General features: G+C 42.0%; 1 protein-coding gene and 1 pseudogene across 1 annotated transcript; both read left to right on the top strand.

Moving 5' to 3' along the window:
* LOC102168853 lies at window positions 3045–3782 on the top strand (annotated as a pseudogene).
* Window positions 8126–12866, top strand: ZNF285 (zinc finger protein 285). Its single transcript, XM_013971365.2, is given in 9 exon segments — window positions 8126–8140; window positions 8807–8933; window positions 11346–11473; window positions 11475–11642; window positions 11645–11960; window positions 11963–12558; window positions 12560–12683; window positions 12686–12769; window positions 12772–12866. Coding segments are annotated over 9 exon segments (1653 nt in total).

Raw genomic sequence — 19132 nt, 5'->3', positions numbered from 1 at the left:
TGAAATGCTGATTTTTTTTTCCAGTTTGAAAATGCTATTATTTCCACTTGCTAAAGTATTTTAAATGATTTTTCAGTCATATTTTTTAGAGATTTAGGTCTGAATATTCTTAGATGTATTTCTAGGATTTTGTTTTACTTTATCATGAATATATTTTTACCCATTTTATTTCATAGAGGGTTGGGTTATTTTTAATTCATACACTTTTAAAATTCAGAAATAGCATTTTTAACTTGTCAGAACAGCAGTGGTGAAGCAGGTTAACCAAAGCCATGTCCATGGAGCTGTGGAAACATGCACTCTTTCACACTTATTGATGAAAATGAAAATAGGTAGCCCTTTTTGAAAGAATTTGTCAGTGTATCAAATTCAATTTGTGTAACCTTCAAAGTGGCAATAAGTGTGTAATAATTTATACTTGGGAGATAGTTACAGATGTGGGAAAAGATGTGTGTATATGGCCAAGCTCAGTATTTATTTTTTAACCATAGGAAAACCCCACAAATATTAATTCTCCAGTTGTAGTAAGTTAAGGCATATGTATATGAGGACAAACCACTGAAAGTATTCAGGAACACCTATAATGACATCAAAAGTTGCCTACAAACTATTTAGAGAACAGGAAAACTTGTGAAATGACAATTATACTATGATCCCATTTTGTTAATATTGTGTGTGTATGTGTGTTTATAAAGAGAGAAGGAAAAATATGCGTAAAAGGTCAGTATCATAAGTGCTTATTTCTAGCAGATGGAATACAGGGTCTGTAATACTTTCATGGACTTCTACATATTTATTACAAAAAGTATACATTAATTTTATAACAACAGTAAAGCTATTGTTTAAAAAAGATTAGTCTGCTGGAATAATCCTGTATGGTCAAGGATCCATGTTATAAACTCTATAATTTTTTTTCTTTTTCTACTGTTCGCTTAGCACAAATATAAGGTATACAAGGTATAAGGTATACAAGTGAACTGTGAAATTTGTGATTTAGATACTTTCAGAGGCTGCATCATTTTTGCTGGCGGGTAGAAGATGAGGTGTTCTGGATCACTGGGAGGACCTGGTTAGTACTTCTGTCCTACATTTTGGCCCTCTGGGATCTGGAAGTCCACAAGCCTGGCTTCGATAGAGGATAGTGCACCATAACTCCAGTCTGATGTCTCCACCTGGATGACTCAGGAGGCCTGAGGCATGACCTGGGCTGAGTCCCTTTCTGCTACCTGTGGCTGCAAGGAAAGGAATCTAAGTGACACACATATCTCACAGATTTGCAGGTTTGATTCCAAACCACTGCTATAAGCAAATACTGCAGTAAAGCAGGTCACATGATTTTTTTGGTTTCCCAGGGTACATAAAACTATGTCTGTAGTACTATATATTGCAGTCTATTAAGTATTCAGTAGCATTCTATCTAAAAAGTAAATACACACCTTAATTTAAAAATACTTTTTCCCTGGGGAATTCCCTGGGGGTCCAGTGGTTAGAATTGGGTGCTTTCACTGCTGTGGACCCAACCTCTGATTGGGGAACTAAGATCCTGCAAGCCACACAGCACAGCCAAAAATAATAAATAAAATACTCTTGCTAAAAAATGCTAACCATCATCTGAGTCTACAGTGAGTTGTAACCTTTTTGCAACAGTTAACATCAGAAATCACTGATCACAATAAAAGGTTTTGAACAAACAAACAAAAATTTTTAAAGATCATAGATCTTTAAATCATAGATCACCCTAACAAATACAGCAATGATGAAAACGTTTGAAATATTGCAAGAATTGCCAAAGTGTGACACAGAAACACAAAGTGAGCAAATGCTGTTGAAAAAATGATGCTGATACACTTGCTTGCCACTTGCTTGCCACAAACTTTCACTTTGTAAAAGCGCAGTATCTGTGGAGTTCAATAAAACAAGGTATGCTTGCCTGCATTTTAGAAGGTGGTAAGTACCAAGAAAGGAAAGGGAAAGTGGGGTGAGGCAGGTGATGAAGTGCCCAGGGCTGTTGCACTTTTAAATAGTAGGCCTCACTGAGAGCAACAGTTGAGCAAAGAATAAAGAAGGTGAAGCAAACTTTGTGGCCACTGAGGTAAAGAACATTCCAGCAGAGGAGCAGTGATCAGGTCTGATAGAGAGCACAAAGCCCAACATGGCTGGACCAGAATGGGCACGTGAGGAAGTAATGGAAGACGAAGTAAGAGAGGGTGAGATAAGAGGGGCTAAAGAGGATAAATTAATTCAGAAATGGAGGATCTACCTGTTTATCACAAATATTACTGAGATGTATTATAGGAACCATCCTCCTCTCCATCTGATAAACAAAGACTGTTAGGCTCTGCCATAATTAAGGGTGACTCTCATCTCTGTGGCAGATTTTACTAGATTTTTTAAAAAGTCACAGTGAAACTGAAATGTCAAGACATCAAATGACAAGAGACAGGTCCAAAGCATTTATTTCACCGTTCTCTTTGTGTGCCCCAAGTTTCAGTGTGAAGCTATCGTTGAATGTTATCCTTTCAGCTCCTGCCAATCACCAACTGTCTAATCTAGAATTAGAGCTGACAGAGATAGTTCTCAGCCATTTTTGAGGTGTTTTGTTTGTTCTTGACTCTTTCTCTATAGGTCAGAATTATAGGCTCTAATATACTCCTTATTTAATTTTAAGGCCCAATTCAACCCCAATTCAAATTTAAGGCATTGAAAAATGAAGATGTTTAATAGAAATCTTAAAACGAGAAAAAGCATTAAGTCCCAACAAAGGAGATTTCAAAGAGAATGTGAAAGCTTTCCATGTTTTCATAATTTGTTGAAATGTGTCTCTTTAAAGAGAACCCCAAGCTCCTACAATTCCCAGATAAAAGACAGCACCTACTGACTAGTTCATTTGTCTTTCTGCTTCTCCTAAGGGGAAAGTACAGAGTTATGTCAGATGTCCTGTGGAAGATTCCCAGAGCCTCCTTAAATGGAAACAAACCCTGAAAAAAAGAGAAGTAAATTTTAATTGAAAAGTTGTGTGTTTATAAAAGTAAAGGATAGCCTCTTTCCTGGCTGGAACCATGGAGGGAGCAGAAGAGATGAAAAAGAAGGATTCTGCTGTGCCAGAAACCCTTAAGAAAAAGCGAAACAGTTTCGCAAAGTTGGCCTAAAAGATGCTTCGAAAGGCAAGGAGGAAGCTTATCTATGAAAAAGCTAAGCATTACCACAAGGAATACAGGCAGACATACAGAACTGAAATTCGAATGGCTAGGATGGCACGAAAAGCCAGCAACTTCTGTGTACCCGTGGAACCCAAATTGGCATTTGTCATCAGGATCAGAGTTCTCAACGGTGTGAGCCTGGAGGTTCAAAAGGTGCTGCAGCTACTTCGCCTCCAGCAGATCTTCAGTGGCACCTTTATGAAGCTCAACAAGGCTTCAATTAACATGCTGAGAATTGTGGAGCCATACATTGCATGGGGGTACCCAAATCTGAAGTTCGTAAATGAATTGATCTACAAGGTGGTTATAGCAAAATCAATAAGAAGCAAATTGCCCTGACAGACAACGCATTGATTGCTCTATCTTTTAGGAAATATGGCATCATGTGCATGGAGGATCTGATTCATGAGATCTATACCATTGGAAAACGTTTCAAAGAAGCAAACAACTTCCTTTGGCCCTTCAAATTGTCTTCTTCACGGGGTGGAATGAAGAAAAAGACCACCCATTTTGTAGAAGGTGGAGATGCTGGCAACAGGGAAGACCAGATCTACAGGCTTATATAGAAGGATGAACTAAGGTATCTAGCAGGATTATTTTTGTAATCTGGTCAGTTAATAAACAACTGAAACAAAAACAAACAAAAAAAGTAAAGGATATGTCTACAGAATCAGTTCAGTTCAGTTCAGTTGCTCAGTTGTGTCCGACTCTTTGCGACCCCATGAATCGCAGCTCGCCAGGCCTCCCTGTCCATCACCAAATCCCGGAATTCACTTAGACTCGCGTCCATCGAGTCAGTGATGCCATCCAGCCACCTCATCCTCTGTGATCCCCTTCTCCTCCTGCCCCCAATCCCTCCCAGCATCAGAGTCTTTTCTAAGGAGTCAACTCTTTGCATGAGGTAGCCAAAGTACTGGAGTTTCAGCTTCAGCATCATTCCCTCCAAAATCCCAGGGCTGATCTCCTTTCGAATGGACTGGTTGGATCTCCTCGCAGTCCAAGGGACTCTCAAGAGTCTTCTCCAACACCACAGTTCAAAAGCATCAATTCTTCTGTGCTCAGCTTTCTTCACCGTCCAACTCTCACATCCATACATGTCCACTGGAAAAACCATATCCTTGACTAGACGGACCTTTGTTGGCAAAGTAATGTCTCTGCTTTTCAATATGCTATCTACAGAATAGGTACCTTTAAAGATTTTCACTAAAATAGAACAAGTGCTCATTTTTAGGTGGTAAGACATTGACTCTTCATTCTTCTTTTTTATCTTGGGTAGAGATTTTAAAAAATTATTATTAACATTTCGCTGTTATTTTATCGCTACTGTGATTGTTGTTATTATTTTATAAACATAGAGTCTAGGTGGTCCCTGCAGCACCGTAAACCACAAGCAACCTGGCGCGGCCCCTAGTGCCGCGCAGGGGCTTCTGGGGATTGTAGTCCACAGGCTACCTCGCGCATGCGCCATGGTCCGGGACGGATGCTGTGGGCGACGTTGTTCGTGGCTCTGAGGTGAGTGTGGCTCGGACCGCGCCCCCTTCCCAGGTGTCACTGTGTATGGAGGATGGGGGTTGTGAAACTGTAACCCGACCTTGTGAACTGTAATGGGAGGCGTTGGAAGCGGGGACTAGTGACCGATAAAAGGACTTCCTCGGCCAGGTGGAGTGGGGAGGGGCTCCGGTCCGACCTCCCTGGAAGGGATCCGGAGTGGGGAGCTTGGGCTGGTTTGCGAGGTGGTGCCCCTGCAGGTTTGTAGGGTGTGCAACCCCGGGTCAGAGTTGGTGTCAGTCTTGGCACGTGCATCTCAACCGAGGCGGGGGACAGGGGGCGTGGCCTCAGGTTTTGGAGATGCTGATTTGGGCCATGCGCCCCTGATGGGGAGGGTTTCCCTGGTAGCTCAGTCAGCAAAGAATCTGCCCGCAATGCGGGAGACCCCCGGGTCAGGAAGATCCTCTGGAGTCGGGAATGGCAACCCACTCTAGCATTCTTGCCTGGAGAGCACAGAGGAGCCTGGCGGGCTACAGTCCATGGGGTCGCAAAGAGTCCGACACGGACAGAACTGAGCGACACACACACTCACACACCCTCCCTCCCTGATGGGGAGAGGAATTGACCCAAGGAGTTGTGTCATCTCCAATAGGAAGGACAGCTTGGTCTGTTCACTCCTCGTTTCCGCGGAGGGGCGATTCCAGCTCAGCACCCTGCATCCTTGGAGTCTTAGTTTCTGAAGGCTTCTGCGTTTGGGGTGTGGCAGCTCTTGACTCCAGCGGGGCAATCTTGACTTTAGGGCAGAAGTTCTGCCCTCTGGAAAAAAGGGGGGAAACTCAAACTGTACATCCCTTCTCTGCGTGTCTGGGCCGGGAGTATGTCTCTGAATACAGTATGAAGACAGAGAGCTATCTTTGAGGATTATAAGACACATAGCAAATTGTAAATTCTTAAACTTCAGTCAATAAATATGAATACTGACTCTACATTTGATAATATTAGAGAATTACTGAGGTGTCATGTTAACATTTTAAAGATGATTAGAGCTACTTACTGAAATATGTATGGACAAAATAATATGTCAGGGAATTGCTTCAAAATAGTATGTGAATATGTGGGGAATGGGTAGAGGTGTAGTTGAAACAAGAGTGACCACATGTTAATAATTGTTTAAACCAAGTGACTGGTACATGGGGGTTCACTGTGCTATTCTGCCTGCCTCTGTATATGTTAGAAATTTCCCTAATACCATATTTTGGAAACAATTTTCCAGTTAACTAGCTAGGAAATGCCTGAAGCATAGGAAAGTTGGATTTTCCTCTTAGTTGCACATAGTATGTGGGGCCAGACCTTGGAAATCCCCCCTCAGACTAGACCCCAATGCCCTCGGAGTCCCGTGAGCTCCGAGGTGTAGTCAGAGTTTCAGGCCTTTCAATAAAATTCTGTAGTTTACTTCCTTTCTCAGTGAAGTTGAGGTCATTTATGTCTTTTGTCCCTTGTAAATGGGACAGTTTTTCAATTCTGTCTCTGTGAATATCAGTGTGTTTTTCAACATCTCAAACCTATTATTTCCAAAACTGAACTTCTGATCCTCCTTACAAAACCTATCCCTCCTATGGACTTACCCATCTCTGTCAAGGACAACTCCGTCTTTGCAGTAACTGAGGCCAAAGTTTCCTCTCCTGTCTTTCTTTCTCTGCCCACATGCAAACCATCAACAGATCCTATTGACCAGATCATCCGTATAAATCCTGATCCCTGCCATTTCTCACTACCTCCACTTATGCTTCCCTGATCCAAGGCACTGTCATTTCTAACTGGGATTTCCTGAAAACCACCTATCTAGTCTTCCTGCTCCCTTCTTACCATTGGTAGTCCATTCTTTGTGTGTATGTCTATTCTGATTTTGTGGGGATTTAATTTTTACTGGAGTATAGTTACTTTACAATGTTGTATCAGTTTCTACTGTACAGCAAAATGAATCAGGTGTGTGTGTGTGTGTCTCTCAGTCGTGTCTGGCTCTTTGTGACCCTATGGACTATAGCCCGCCGGGCTCCTTCGTCCGTGGAATTCTCCAGGCAAGAGTACTGGAATGGGTAGCCATTCCCTCCTCCAGGGGATCTTCCCAACTGAGGGGTCGAATCTGGGTCTCCTGCATAGAAGGCACATTCTTTATTGCCTGAGCCAGCAAGGAAGGCCTGAATCAGCTATACATATATCCCCTGTTTTTTGGATTTCCTTCCCATTTAGGTCAACACAGAGCATTGAATAGAATTCCCTGTGCTATACAGTAGGTTCTCACTAGTTATCCATTTCATACATAGCATCAGTAGTATATATATGTCAATCCCAATTGGCAGTCCATTCATCACAGCAGCTAGCATGATCCTGTTAATACCTAAGTTAAATCATGTCACTCCTCGGTTTAGAATCCTCCCATAACTTCTAACTAATGAGACTAGCAGCCCAAACCTTCAAGTGTTCTTATAGCATCTACCGCCTGGCTCCCTTTACCTGCTCCATTCCCTCTTGCTCGTTCCCACACGCACTCCACTTGAGCCATGTGCATGCTGCCACCTCAAGGTCTTTGCACTTGCTATTTCCTCTGTCTAGAATGCACTGTACACATACTTGCATTGCCCACTCCCTTACTTCATGAAGTATCACCTCAGTGAGACATTTCCTGACCACCCTGTTTCACTCCCATTTCCCCTTCCCTGCTTTTTTAATTTTTTGCTCCATAACATTGATCACTGTGGTATCTTCAGTGTCCAGATCACTGCCTGGTACCCAATAGGCACTTAATAAATATGTGTTACATGAGGGAATGCAGCCCCTGTCCTCTCTGAGCTTAGAGACAGGCAGAAGGCAATTAAGCCACTGCAGTGTAATGCTATCATAGGAGAAGTGGTACCTGCCGTAGTCAGAATGTTTGTGTCCTCCTCAAATTCATTATGTTGAAAACCTAATGGCAGGATTTCCCTGGTGGCCCAGTAGCTAAGGCTCCATGCTCCCAGTACAGGGGGCCCAGGTTCGATTCCTTGTCAGGGAACTAGATTCCCACATGCCACAACTGTGCTGCAATCAAGACTGAAGATCCCATGTGCCACAACTAAGGCCCAGCACAGCCAAATAGATATATATATAAAGAAAACGTGACAGTTTGACCCAAAAGCTTGAGGAAAGAGATAGGAGTTATATAGGTGTCTGGAATGGGATTGGTGGGCAGGGGGCTTGAGGAGGTGGGAATTTGATCTGGTGAGAATGAGAGGAGAGGAAAAGACATCTTGGAAAAAAAAAAGAATGTATGAGAAAACTGCCCAGTCCAGAAGGAACCAATATTCATTCACAACTTGTTAAACCCCCGGTCTCATGGATTCTTTCTTCTTTGCAGTTCTGGTTTCTCTGGCTCCTGCTTTCTCTAAGAGGAAGACAGTATGATTAAGCTCCTGGTAAGCGGAAGTTTCCTTTCTTTCTCTTAAATGCCATGTCCATTCTGAGGAGCTGGGTATCTCTATTTTCCAAAAGTAAGTCAGCAATTTTTGAGTGACTTCTGTGTGGTAGGCACTTTACTTTATTTATAACAGCTTGGAGAGGTAGTGGCATTATTCCCTTTGGAGAAATTAAGAGACAGGCTCAGAAATGTCAGACTGCCTGGTTCAGGGCTGCTCCCAAGTTCAGTCTGCTTACCAGTGCCAGTCAATGAGTTGCCTGTCCCTGGTCCATGAGAGATAAGTACAGAAATCAAGAATAAGGGACTTCCCTGGTGATTCAGTGGTTAAGAATCCACCTTGCAATGCAGGGGACATGGGTTCGATCTCTGGTCTGGGAACTAAGATCCCACATGCTGTGGCACAACCAGCATGGGGAAAGGCAGCCAAATACATAAATATTTTTTTAAAAGAAAACAAAAGCAAGGGTTTGGAGAATTCCTTGGTGGGGTTAGAACTCCATGCTTTCACAGCCGTGGCTCCAGGTTCAATTCCTGGTCAGGGAACTAAGAGGATTTGGAGCAAAAAGATAAAAACTTAATGACTGATACAGCAGCTTCCAGTGTAGCTCTTCTTCCAGGAGTCATTGGTGCAGATGATGAACGTGGCATGTGCTTGATGTTTTAGGAAACCTTGACCTTCAAGGACATGGCCATGGTCTTCTCCAAGGAAGAGCTGGCACTCTTGGACTTTGCCCAGATAAACCTGTACCAAGACATGATGCTGGAGAACTTCAGGAACCTGGTCTCCATGGGTGAGGACAACAAACCCCTGTAACTAAGCATCAAACCACTGGTCCCATTTTCTCAAGTGATCAGCTTCAAACTGGATAGAATATTCCAGTTGGAGCACAAAGGGAAACCTCCTAAGAGATACACATGCAGATGACAACCTGCAGTTAATGAGTTTTAATAACTGTGAGCAGGTGGTCCGTTGTGAGTTGTGGGTGGGTGAGGGAGCTCTCCCCAGGCCTGTGCCCCCTGCCTGTGGGCATCTGATGCATTTGGCAAGCCTACGCTGATCTCATCATGTGTTTAGGCTCTCATTCCCTCATATTTTCCAGAACAAGACTGAGGAAATTCACACATTACCAAGGCCTTGGTCCCTTGTTTACCTCTAGAATAAAACCAATGTGGGTTTTTTTTTTCCCAGTTTTCTTTTTTTAAAACAATGTTTTGGACAAACTGGTATTAAAGGAACCAAGTTAGGGTATGGTTGGTAGTCAGTACACTATGAGTGTCCACTTATTTGCTCTCTTGCTGATCAATATCTGTCCTAGCTTCAGTTTCTCAGAGCCCTGTATACAGGAATCTGTGACCTCAGTTTAGTTTACGAGATAGTTGCTCTTATTGTCCCCCTTCTACAGAGCAAACAATTGAGGTGCAGAGTGGATGAGTAACTTGCCCAGGATCACCCAGCTTGTCAGAGGAACTAGGATTTGAACCTCCCAGTCTGACCCTCAGCCCCGTGCTTGTAATAACCAGGTGACATGAAGTACTGCCATGTCCATAGATTGTAAACAGGGCTCCTTGGCATAAATGTGCAGGACTGACCCCATTGGTGAGTCCTGAAATCAAGTTACCATGTCATAGCTAGCAGTTTCTAAAAAGCAAAACAAATCCATGGACTAGAACACAAAAGGATTTATCAGAGTACATTGCACCTGGTAAGGTAAGCCTCAACTGATCACAGTATTTTCGTTTCTGGTCTGTGTGTCTGTGCAGGAACTGGGTCACAGTGTAAATGCTTTTCTTGCTATGGGTACAGTCCAAACAGTTGGAAAACTACTGCTTTAAGCCTGTTCCTGTTTCCTCTGACACCACTTTATGAACCAAAGTCACTCAATAAAATGAATCAGAAAATTACCTTGAGCTAGAAGCAGTGTCCAGATGATATTTGTGACATTTTGTGAAGCCTGTTTTTGGTGCCAAGGTGTTGTGACCATCTTCAACCCTTTATTTCTTATGAACCGTTCGTACAGTCTTGCTTCCCTGGGCGCCAGGCTGTGAACAGTTCCACGCTGCCCGTTCTCCTAGGCTGTTAGAGATTCTGCAATAACCTCGAAGGCGAGAAGCTGGGAATTGGACTACAGGGTCTGGACAGATTTTGTCTCTTCACAAAGCCAGAGAACCTCAGGGAAAATAAAAAGGATGTCCCATATTTCACAATATTATCCCCATTTCAATCCCCACTGCAGCTGTAGGCCCGCTGTGTACAGTTGTGCAGGTTGTACACAAATATACATGATAGTTCTATCACATTTAATAGCTGATGTAAAGGAAAGGACTTGGTTAGGAGAAAGGACTTGCTGCTTGTTTCTACAACCTTCTACAAGATCCCTGAAGGTCTCCGTGATCCTTTATGTCTCTCACCATGTCCAGAACGCCGTTATTATATATATTACATAAATCATATGGGAGCCTTCCCCTTATATTTGGGGGTTTTGTTTTGTTTTTTACATATTTTTGTTCTTCTAACTTCATATCATGTAATAAATAAATAGTCACATGGTATAGTAACTATGATGATTCTTTCTGATGTATACTCACCCCTTCAGTCAGAAACAGCAATAACCAAGAACATGTTGAAAATGAATTCACAGAGAACAACAAATTTTAAGTATGGTACATTCCATTTCAGTGTGGTTCAATATGTACAGTATTTAAAAGTGCATCTCCCTTTAAAGCCTCACAGATGTACATAATTCTTACGAAAGTACCCACACAGAGATTTATTAAGTTTTAAAGTTGTTGCACAGGGAATATGTGCTTAAAAACTATAAAAGCTTGTGTATTTTGGAAGCAAAGTTATTCTAGATAAATTTATTTTTAAATATTGCTGAAAAGACTACAGGCTTTAGACGTCATGGATATCAAATCCATTACTTAAATTAGCAAAATGACTAAAGTCTTTCTATGGACTACTCTAATAGCAGAGAGGTGAATTTCTTCCTTTATAAATTGTTTCCAGTATTTCTTTTGATGCGTCTGCAGTCAGTGGTTTTTGATTGGCAGCTCACAGATTAGAATGATTGGGTTTCTAATTGTTTCATACACAACTAGGATCCAGTGGCAACTTCTCATCCCACCCAGCTTCATATCCTCAGAGTCTTTGGATAGATGATCTACTTGTTTGCTTAGCCAAATTCTTTTTCTCCTCATAGAAGACAGGATTAAAAACAACCTTATGAACCTTCAGGAAAAAGGCTTGAGTTACCTCTCACCAGAAGTGCTCTACTTTTGGCAAATTTGGAACCAAAGGATCAGTGAATTGACCGTGAGTCATGATTATGTTAGTTATGAATCTTCAAGGAGATTGTCCCCAGTATTTAGGAGACATTTCCCTCTGTGAAGAGTGGACAGGAGTGCCTCTTCAGATTTCTGAAAATGAAAACCATGTAATAAATGCCATTAATTTAGAAAATCAAGACATCACAGCTTGGAAAAGCCTGACACAGGTCCTTTTACCCCAGAATCCTGGAAGAAAGCCAACCTAATGACTGAGCCACATAATTCTCAGAGAAAGCAGATAGAAGAGAAATTGGATGGATGTGCTTGGTGTGGTGACAGCTTCTTTCAGACCTTGCGTCATTATGATGATTCCCAAGAATGTAAAGGAGAGGAGCTTTGTAGATACACCAACGGTGGGAAACACTTGGTTATAAAGTCAACAGTCAAACACAGTCACGTGGTCCATGCAGTGTGGCATGCTTTCAGATGTAATAACCCTGGAATGGGCTTCACAGTTGATGCTCATGTTCATCACAGTGCTCACATGGAGGAACATCTTATAAACGCCATTGGTATGGAAGGGACTTTAGCCAGAGCTCAGAAAATACTGTTCACGATAAAACCCATGCAGGAGAGGAAACTTGTGAAGGTCAAGAGTGGGCTCAGGGCTGCAAACAGAACTCAAACCTTCCTAGGAATCCCAATGGCCCTCCAGGAGACAAGCCCTATACATGCATGGAATGTAGCCAAGGCTTCAGTTGTGATTCCTCTCTTCATAACCATTGCCAAGTCCACACACGGGAGATGCCCTACACCTGTGATGTGTGTGGGATGGGGTTCAGATTTGGGTTGCTCCTGTGTTTCCATCAGAGGGTCCACAGTGGGAAAAGGCTGTGTAAGTGCACCAAGTGTGGGGAGGACTTCGATCAGAGCTCCAACCTTCTTGTCCATCAGAGGGTCCACACAGGGGAGAAACCCTACAAATGCAGTGAGTGCGGCAAATGCGTCAGTTCCAGCTCCATTCTCCAAGTTCACCAGAAGCTGCACATGGGGGAGAAGGCTTACAGGTGTGACGAAGGTGGGAAGAGCTTCAGCCAAAGCACACACCTGCACATTCACTAGAGGGTGCACACGGGGGAGAAAGCCTACAAATGTGATGTGTGCAGGAAGGCTTTCGCCTACAGCTCAGTTCTGCACACTCATCAGAGAGTTCATACAGGGGAAAAGCCTCACATGTGCCAAGTGTGTGATAAAGGCTTCAGTTACCGCTCCTATTTGCCTTACATCAGAGAGATCACACCCAAGAGAAGCCATATTAATGTGACAGTTGTGGGAAGGGCTTCAGTTGGAACTCAGATCTTCAGGTTCATCTCTGAGTCCACAGAGGAGAGAGGCCCTATAAGTGTAAGGAGTGTGGGAAGGGCATCAGTTGTAACTCATATCTTCTTGCCCATTAGAGAGTTCATAGGGATGAGGTGGACTATGCACGTCATGAGCACGACAAGGCTCAGGAAATATATAGCTTGGACCTTCTTACTCAGCCAAGACTGCACAAGAGGACAGAAACATTATAAATGTAGCCAGTCTGGGTTCAATGAGGAAAACAGAAGCTACTCTAGGTGTTCCAGATGATAGACACTTAGTCAGCCATTGGGAGGGCTGGAAGAGCAAAGGACAGGGATGCTACCACCCATGATGTCAGCGTGCAGCACTAAAGCACATGTTTCTTAAGGGCATTCCAGGAAACTACTGTGGATCTCAACACCGTTCTTGAAACACCCATCAGCTGTCATAGGCCAGAAAGTGATTCTTGACAAATGGGCTGTTTGTGGCAATGACAGTAGTTAGAGGTCAAATTTCCATTAATGGGTGTGCCCAGGAAGGAAATTCTAATTGGGATGGGGCCAGCAAGAGCTTCAGTCCAGCCAAAACCTGTAGATGTTTTTGCTTGTTTTTAGAATCTCCTCTAGAAATGTATTCTCTGCTAAGAACATTCAAAATAGTGCTCAGAGATGAAAGCTGTGTTATTATTATGGTAAGAATTAGGCCATACTCAGGTTTTCAAATCCATTAGATTCTTCATACAGTAGAGAAGCTCTATGGAAGTGATATTTTAAGGGTGCGGCAGAGACATTGATATGTATTCATATTCCTACTGGTTCTATTTTCCAAGCCAAAGTGTTCATTGTCAGAAGCAGACACCACTCTTTCTCAGCATCTTGTTTAATAATGGGTTTTTAGAAGGTGCTCATTTTGTCAAGTTCCTATCAAAACTGTGATTCAGTTTGGGTTTATAGTTGGATTTTGGAGGAGGACATACTTTTACAGTAACTTTATCTTGAATAACAATGTATTTTTGTATCTGTTTGTTTGTTTTGTTTGTTATTTTGATCATATTTTATCCCTAGTGTTCTTTCCTTTTTAAAAGAATATTTATTTGGCTGCATCAGGTCTTAGTTGTGGCCTGTGGGATCTTAGTTCCCTGACCAGGGATTGAACCTGAAACCCCTGCATTGCAAAGTGAATTCTTAACCTCTGGACCACCAGGGAAGTTCCTTTAGTTTCTTACATTACATTTTCATACTAGTTATTGTTTGTATATGAAACAGCCATTCAAATGCAAATAAAACCATCCCTGAGGTATTACATTCTTACCAATTCAGGTCGGCAATAGTGAAAGATTAACTAAACTCAGTGTCAGTAAGGGAGTAGAAAGAAGTTAGCATCCTTACCATATGTTAGTGGGAAAAAAAAAAAAAAAACAGGTATAACACTTCTGAAGAGGATTATATATATATGTATTAAAGTGTATAAGGACCATTATCTTTCAACCACTAATGCAACTGCTCAGAATTTGTCTTTAAGACATGATAGCACAGGTTGGAAAAGATGGTTTAAAGAAGGGAGCATATTCTAAGAATATTTGCAATAATAAAAATTGCAGACAACCTAAAGTTCTATGAATGAGATTGAGCAAATTATGTCATCCTCATATGATGGAATAATGTGTCCGACTCTGCAACCCCATGGACTATAGCCCACTTGGCTCCTCTGTCCATGGCATTTTCCAGGCAAGAATACTAAAGTGGGTTGCCATTCCCTTCTCTTAGGAGATGTTTCTGACCCAGGGATCGACCCTGCATCTCTTGAGTCTCCTGCATTGGTAGGTGCATTCTTTACCACTGTACCACCTGGGAAGCCCACAGAAAGGAATAATATCAACCATTAAAGTGATTTAGACCTATAGGTGTTCACATATTGTTTGGAGAAAACATCAAGTTATAAAAGATCAAGTATGATTTATACTAGACAAGAGTGGAATCCAGAGCAGCGCTGGGACCAGTGCTCCACCACTGCTCTACACTTCACTCTTCAGTGTTGTTGCAAGGTTTGCTTCGGGGATTTAACACAAGTGGGGGTATGTCTAACATAGGAAATGTTTCCTCCAAATTATTTTCCTCATCTGAAAAATCTTTGCTGTTATCTTATCCCGTTTAATATATGTGAAACTTCAAAACTGAGATGATCAAATATTCTCCTTCACAAAGACAGAATCTGTAATATAGAGGATCATGAGATGTGATTTGTGGTGATGGTTTCCTTGTTTTAAGTTAGATGTTTTTAACATATTTGCTGTTATTTATTTTGGTTTTTCTCTTCAGAAACTTGCCTAGGCTTTGCATTGGCTTTGTTTGAACAGAATACGTTTCATGTTCAAATATTTCCATTCCTTTCTATGACATATTTTTGCCAAAAGGAGGAAAAAAAAAAACCCCTGTATCTAAGATAGCTTTTAAAGAAATATTCTACTTATAGGACGTTTAGAAGTTTTGAGGAGAAAGTCTGAGAAGCCAATAGACAAATCCAGAATTCAGACATGTAATTTGACATCTTTGTTTCTCCAACAGTTCAAGGGCATTAGAGATGGTGGTGGCTGTAAATGGTGTAGGATATAGTTTTAGAATAAATGAGCCTCAGGTGAGAAGCAATCAAATACAATGAATTCATCTATTTGGATACTGACTGGAGTAAACCAGCTGTAAAATAATTTTATTATTTTTAAGCAAAATGATATTTGAAAGGAAATGATAGTGTTAAAGACTGCTTTAAAATTCTTTATAAGTGTACTTGCATCTGACTCTTCATAACCCCATGGACTGTAGTCTGCCAGGCTCCTCTGTCCATGGGATTTCCCAGGCAAGAATACTGGAATGGGTTGCCATTTCCTGCTCCGGTGACCCTGGGATCGAAGTGCATATCTTGGGTTTCCTGCATTGGCAGGCAGATTCTTTACCACTGCACCACCTGGGAAGTCCTTAAAATTCTTTAGTAACAAAATTTTTAAGTGATACATGAAGCCAGTGTGGCATAATGTTGGTAAGTATTGAATTTAACCTATATGTATTTAGTACTTCATGTTACTGTTCTCAATACTTATGTACTATTTTTAGAAGTTTCACTTTTTAAATTATTTCCTGCCCAGAAGAAAGTGCTAAGTACATACTTCCTGTAGTTTCACTTGTTGTAGTTATATGGACTCCATCTCCCACATCAACTTACCTATTCCCCAGCCCTAAATAACAATGACCTTACCTTGTCTAAAAAGATTCATAGCAAATACACGGTATCAAAAAGAACAATATAGGAGTAGTCAACGGAAAGCTTGAGTTCAAACTTAAAAAATTCCAAGGAAAGAGACTTTTTCCCTATTACAGTACTTTCTCCAGTTCTTTGCCCATGCAGCTCTTCTCGTTTGTCAGAAACAAGGAAGCAGTTTGTTTTATGGCCTGTGCTTGGAACTCCTTGTGCTTGGCATCTTGGAGCAAATAGTATATGCTAGGCAGCAAAGTCAGAAGTAGATGAATACAGGCATATATAAAGAGACAATGGAGTCAAACCAAGTCTGAGATTCCATGTTCCTTAAGGTCGATGTCCAGTGCAGAACAAAGCAAGTCTTCTTGTCATAGGCATAGCTTTCCTGCTAAAATGTGTTCATTTTCTTTATATGTGAGAAGCTTCTCTTTTTTCCCCCTAAATATCTATATTTCCTTTAAATCCCCACGTTCTAGTTTTCTTCTTGAAAAAAAAAAAATTACAAAAAAGAAGAAGGCCAAATGCTAACCATACTTAAAAGAAACAGTGAAGGGAAGGCGGAAGCACTACCATGCGGAGGGTTCTGGGAGGTGTAGTCGGAAGCAGTTCCACCCCAGACAGGCAGGGCTGTAGTCCCATACCCCTTTGGGGTTTCTGGGAACTGTAGTCCAGAAGTTTCGTGCAATCAACACTTCCGATTCAGGAGTGCGGGGTGTTGCCCTCTCGGAGAGTCTCCGGAACCTGCCAAGTGACTAACAAGAACTTCCGTTTCACGGGAGGTTGCGGCCATCACGTCCTTTGTGCAGTGGTGACTTGAATCCCAGTAACAGCTCCGTGCTTTCTTGATCTAGGCAAGGGGCCAACAGTGGTCCCGGAAGAGAAGCGATGGTTGTGGGTGACAAGGATTAGAAGCATTTGCGTTTCCTTCTCGGCAGAAAATCCTAGCGTTTGCAGAGGAGTTGGTTGGGAGCGGGTTGGTATAGTACATGGCTTTTTTGAGGGATGGGCTTCCCCGGTGAACCCGCCTGCAATGCAGGAGACGCAGAAGAGACACGGGTTGGATACCTCGGTCGGGAAGATCCCCTGGAGGAGGACATGGCAACCCACTCCAGTATTCTTGCCTGGAAAATTCCGTGGACTGAGGAGCCTGGCAGGCTACAGTCCATGTGGTTGCACAGAGTCGGACTTGATTGAAGCGACTGAGCACGGACTATACTAGTGACCACTAGCAAAAATTTGGACTTCCCGTAGGTCAAAGGTAAAGAATCTGCCTGCAATGCAGGAGACCATGGTTGGATTCCCTGGAGAAGAAAATGGCAATCCACTGCAGTATTTTTGCCTAGAGAATCTCATGGACAGAGAAGCCTGGTGGGCTACAGTTCGTGGGGTCGCAAAGAGTCAAACACGACTGAGTGATTAACACTTTCGTTTCACTTCACTTCTGGGTTCTGCATTCCCCCAGCCTCTCCTTGATTCAGTACGGCCACTTGCTAGTGTTATAACTTTGGGCAAGTTAATCACTGAATCAGTCGCCGGGGTATAATTATATAGTACTTACTCAGTGGGATAGTGGAAGTTAAATGAAGTTAATAATTTAAAAACACATGGAATAGTAATGGCACACAGAAAAAGCTGCTCGTTATGAATGCACAAAGCTCCAGCCAACAATAACCAATTATGTATGAAATGTTAATTTCCTGTGTTAAAAAGGCATCATATTTTAAAAGTAAAAGACAGTCAACTGGGCTGAAAATATTGACCTATTTGACATATATTAACCTATTTGACATATACTGGTATATATGCTAGAAAATGGATTAAAATCCTTAACATTGAATCTTAAGATAATGAAACCCCCATAGGAATATGGATATGACTACAAAGGATATGAATAGGCAAGTTTTTAAGAGAAGCAATTGCTATAGCAAATAAATACATGAAAAATTAGATTGATTATCCAATAAATAACATGTTTAATCAAGTTGCTTGACTGTGCTCTGGAATTGTATGAAATGTAATCCAGGCTCTAAGGGTAGTAGCTGACCTGTCCTAGGAAGGCAATGACATGGGGGTTCTGGAAAGTGTAGTCCAACAGCTCTGTATAGGTGGCCAACTGCCTCTGCAGAGAGGCATGGTGTGACCATTATCTCCTGGGGAATTCTGGGAGCATAATCAAGAATTGTGGGTACACAGGGAACTCAATCTGGTGCTCTGTGACAACCTAAAAGAGGTGGGATTTGTTTTCTGTAAAATAAGGGGCATGACATTACCTACCTAGTAAAATTGTTTGGAGAGTTAAATGAGATAGTCACAAATAAAAGGTTGAAAAGTTTCTTTAGTTAATGTATTTCCCAAGGAATGTTCAGTTTAGTTCAGTCACTCAGTCCTTTCCAACTCTTTGCAAACCCATGGACTGCAGCACACCAGTCTCCCCTGTCCATCACCAACTCCTGGAGCTTGCTCAAACATGACCATAGAGTCAGTGATGCCATCCAATCATATCCTCTGTTGTCCCCTTCTCCTCCTGACTTCAATCTTTCCCAGCATCAGGGTCTTTTCCAATGAGTCAGATCTTCGTATCAGGCGGCCAAAGTATTGAAATGAGCATCAGTCCTTCCAGTGAATATTCAGGACTGATTTCCTTTAGGATGGACTGGTTGGATCTCCTTGCAGTCCAAGGCATCTCAAGAGTCTTCTCCAACACCACAGTTGAAAAGCATCAATTCTTTGGTGCTCAGCTTTCTTTATGGTCCAACTCTCACATCCATACATGACTACTGGAAAAACCATAGCTTTGACTAGACGGACCTTTATCAGCAAAGTAATATCTCTGCTTTTTAATATGCTGTCAAGGTTGGCCATAGCTTTTCTTCCAAGGAACAAGCATCTTTTAATTTTATGGTTGCAATCACCATCTGCTGTGATTTTGGAGCCCAAGAAAATAGTCTCTTACTGTTTCCATTGTTTCCCCATCTATTTGCCATAAAGTGTTGGGACTGGATGCCATGATCTTAGTTTTCTGAATGTTGGGTTTTAAGCCAGCTTTTTCCACTCTCCTCTTTCACTTTCATTAAGAGGATCTTTAGTTCTTCCTTGCTTTCTGCCATAAGGGTGGTGTCATCTGAATATT

This window comes from Capra hircus, chromosome 18 (genome assembly GCF_001704415.2).
Source record: "Capra hircus breed San Clemente chromosome 18, ASM170441v1, whole genome shotgun sequence".
Taxonomy (NCBI): Eukaryota; Metazoa; Chordata; class Mammalia; order Artiodactyla; family Bovidae; genus Capra; species Capra hircus.
This window is presented reverse-complemented; position numbering and strand designations above follow the sequence as displayed.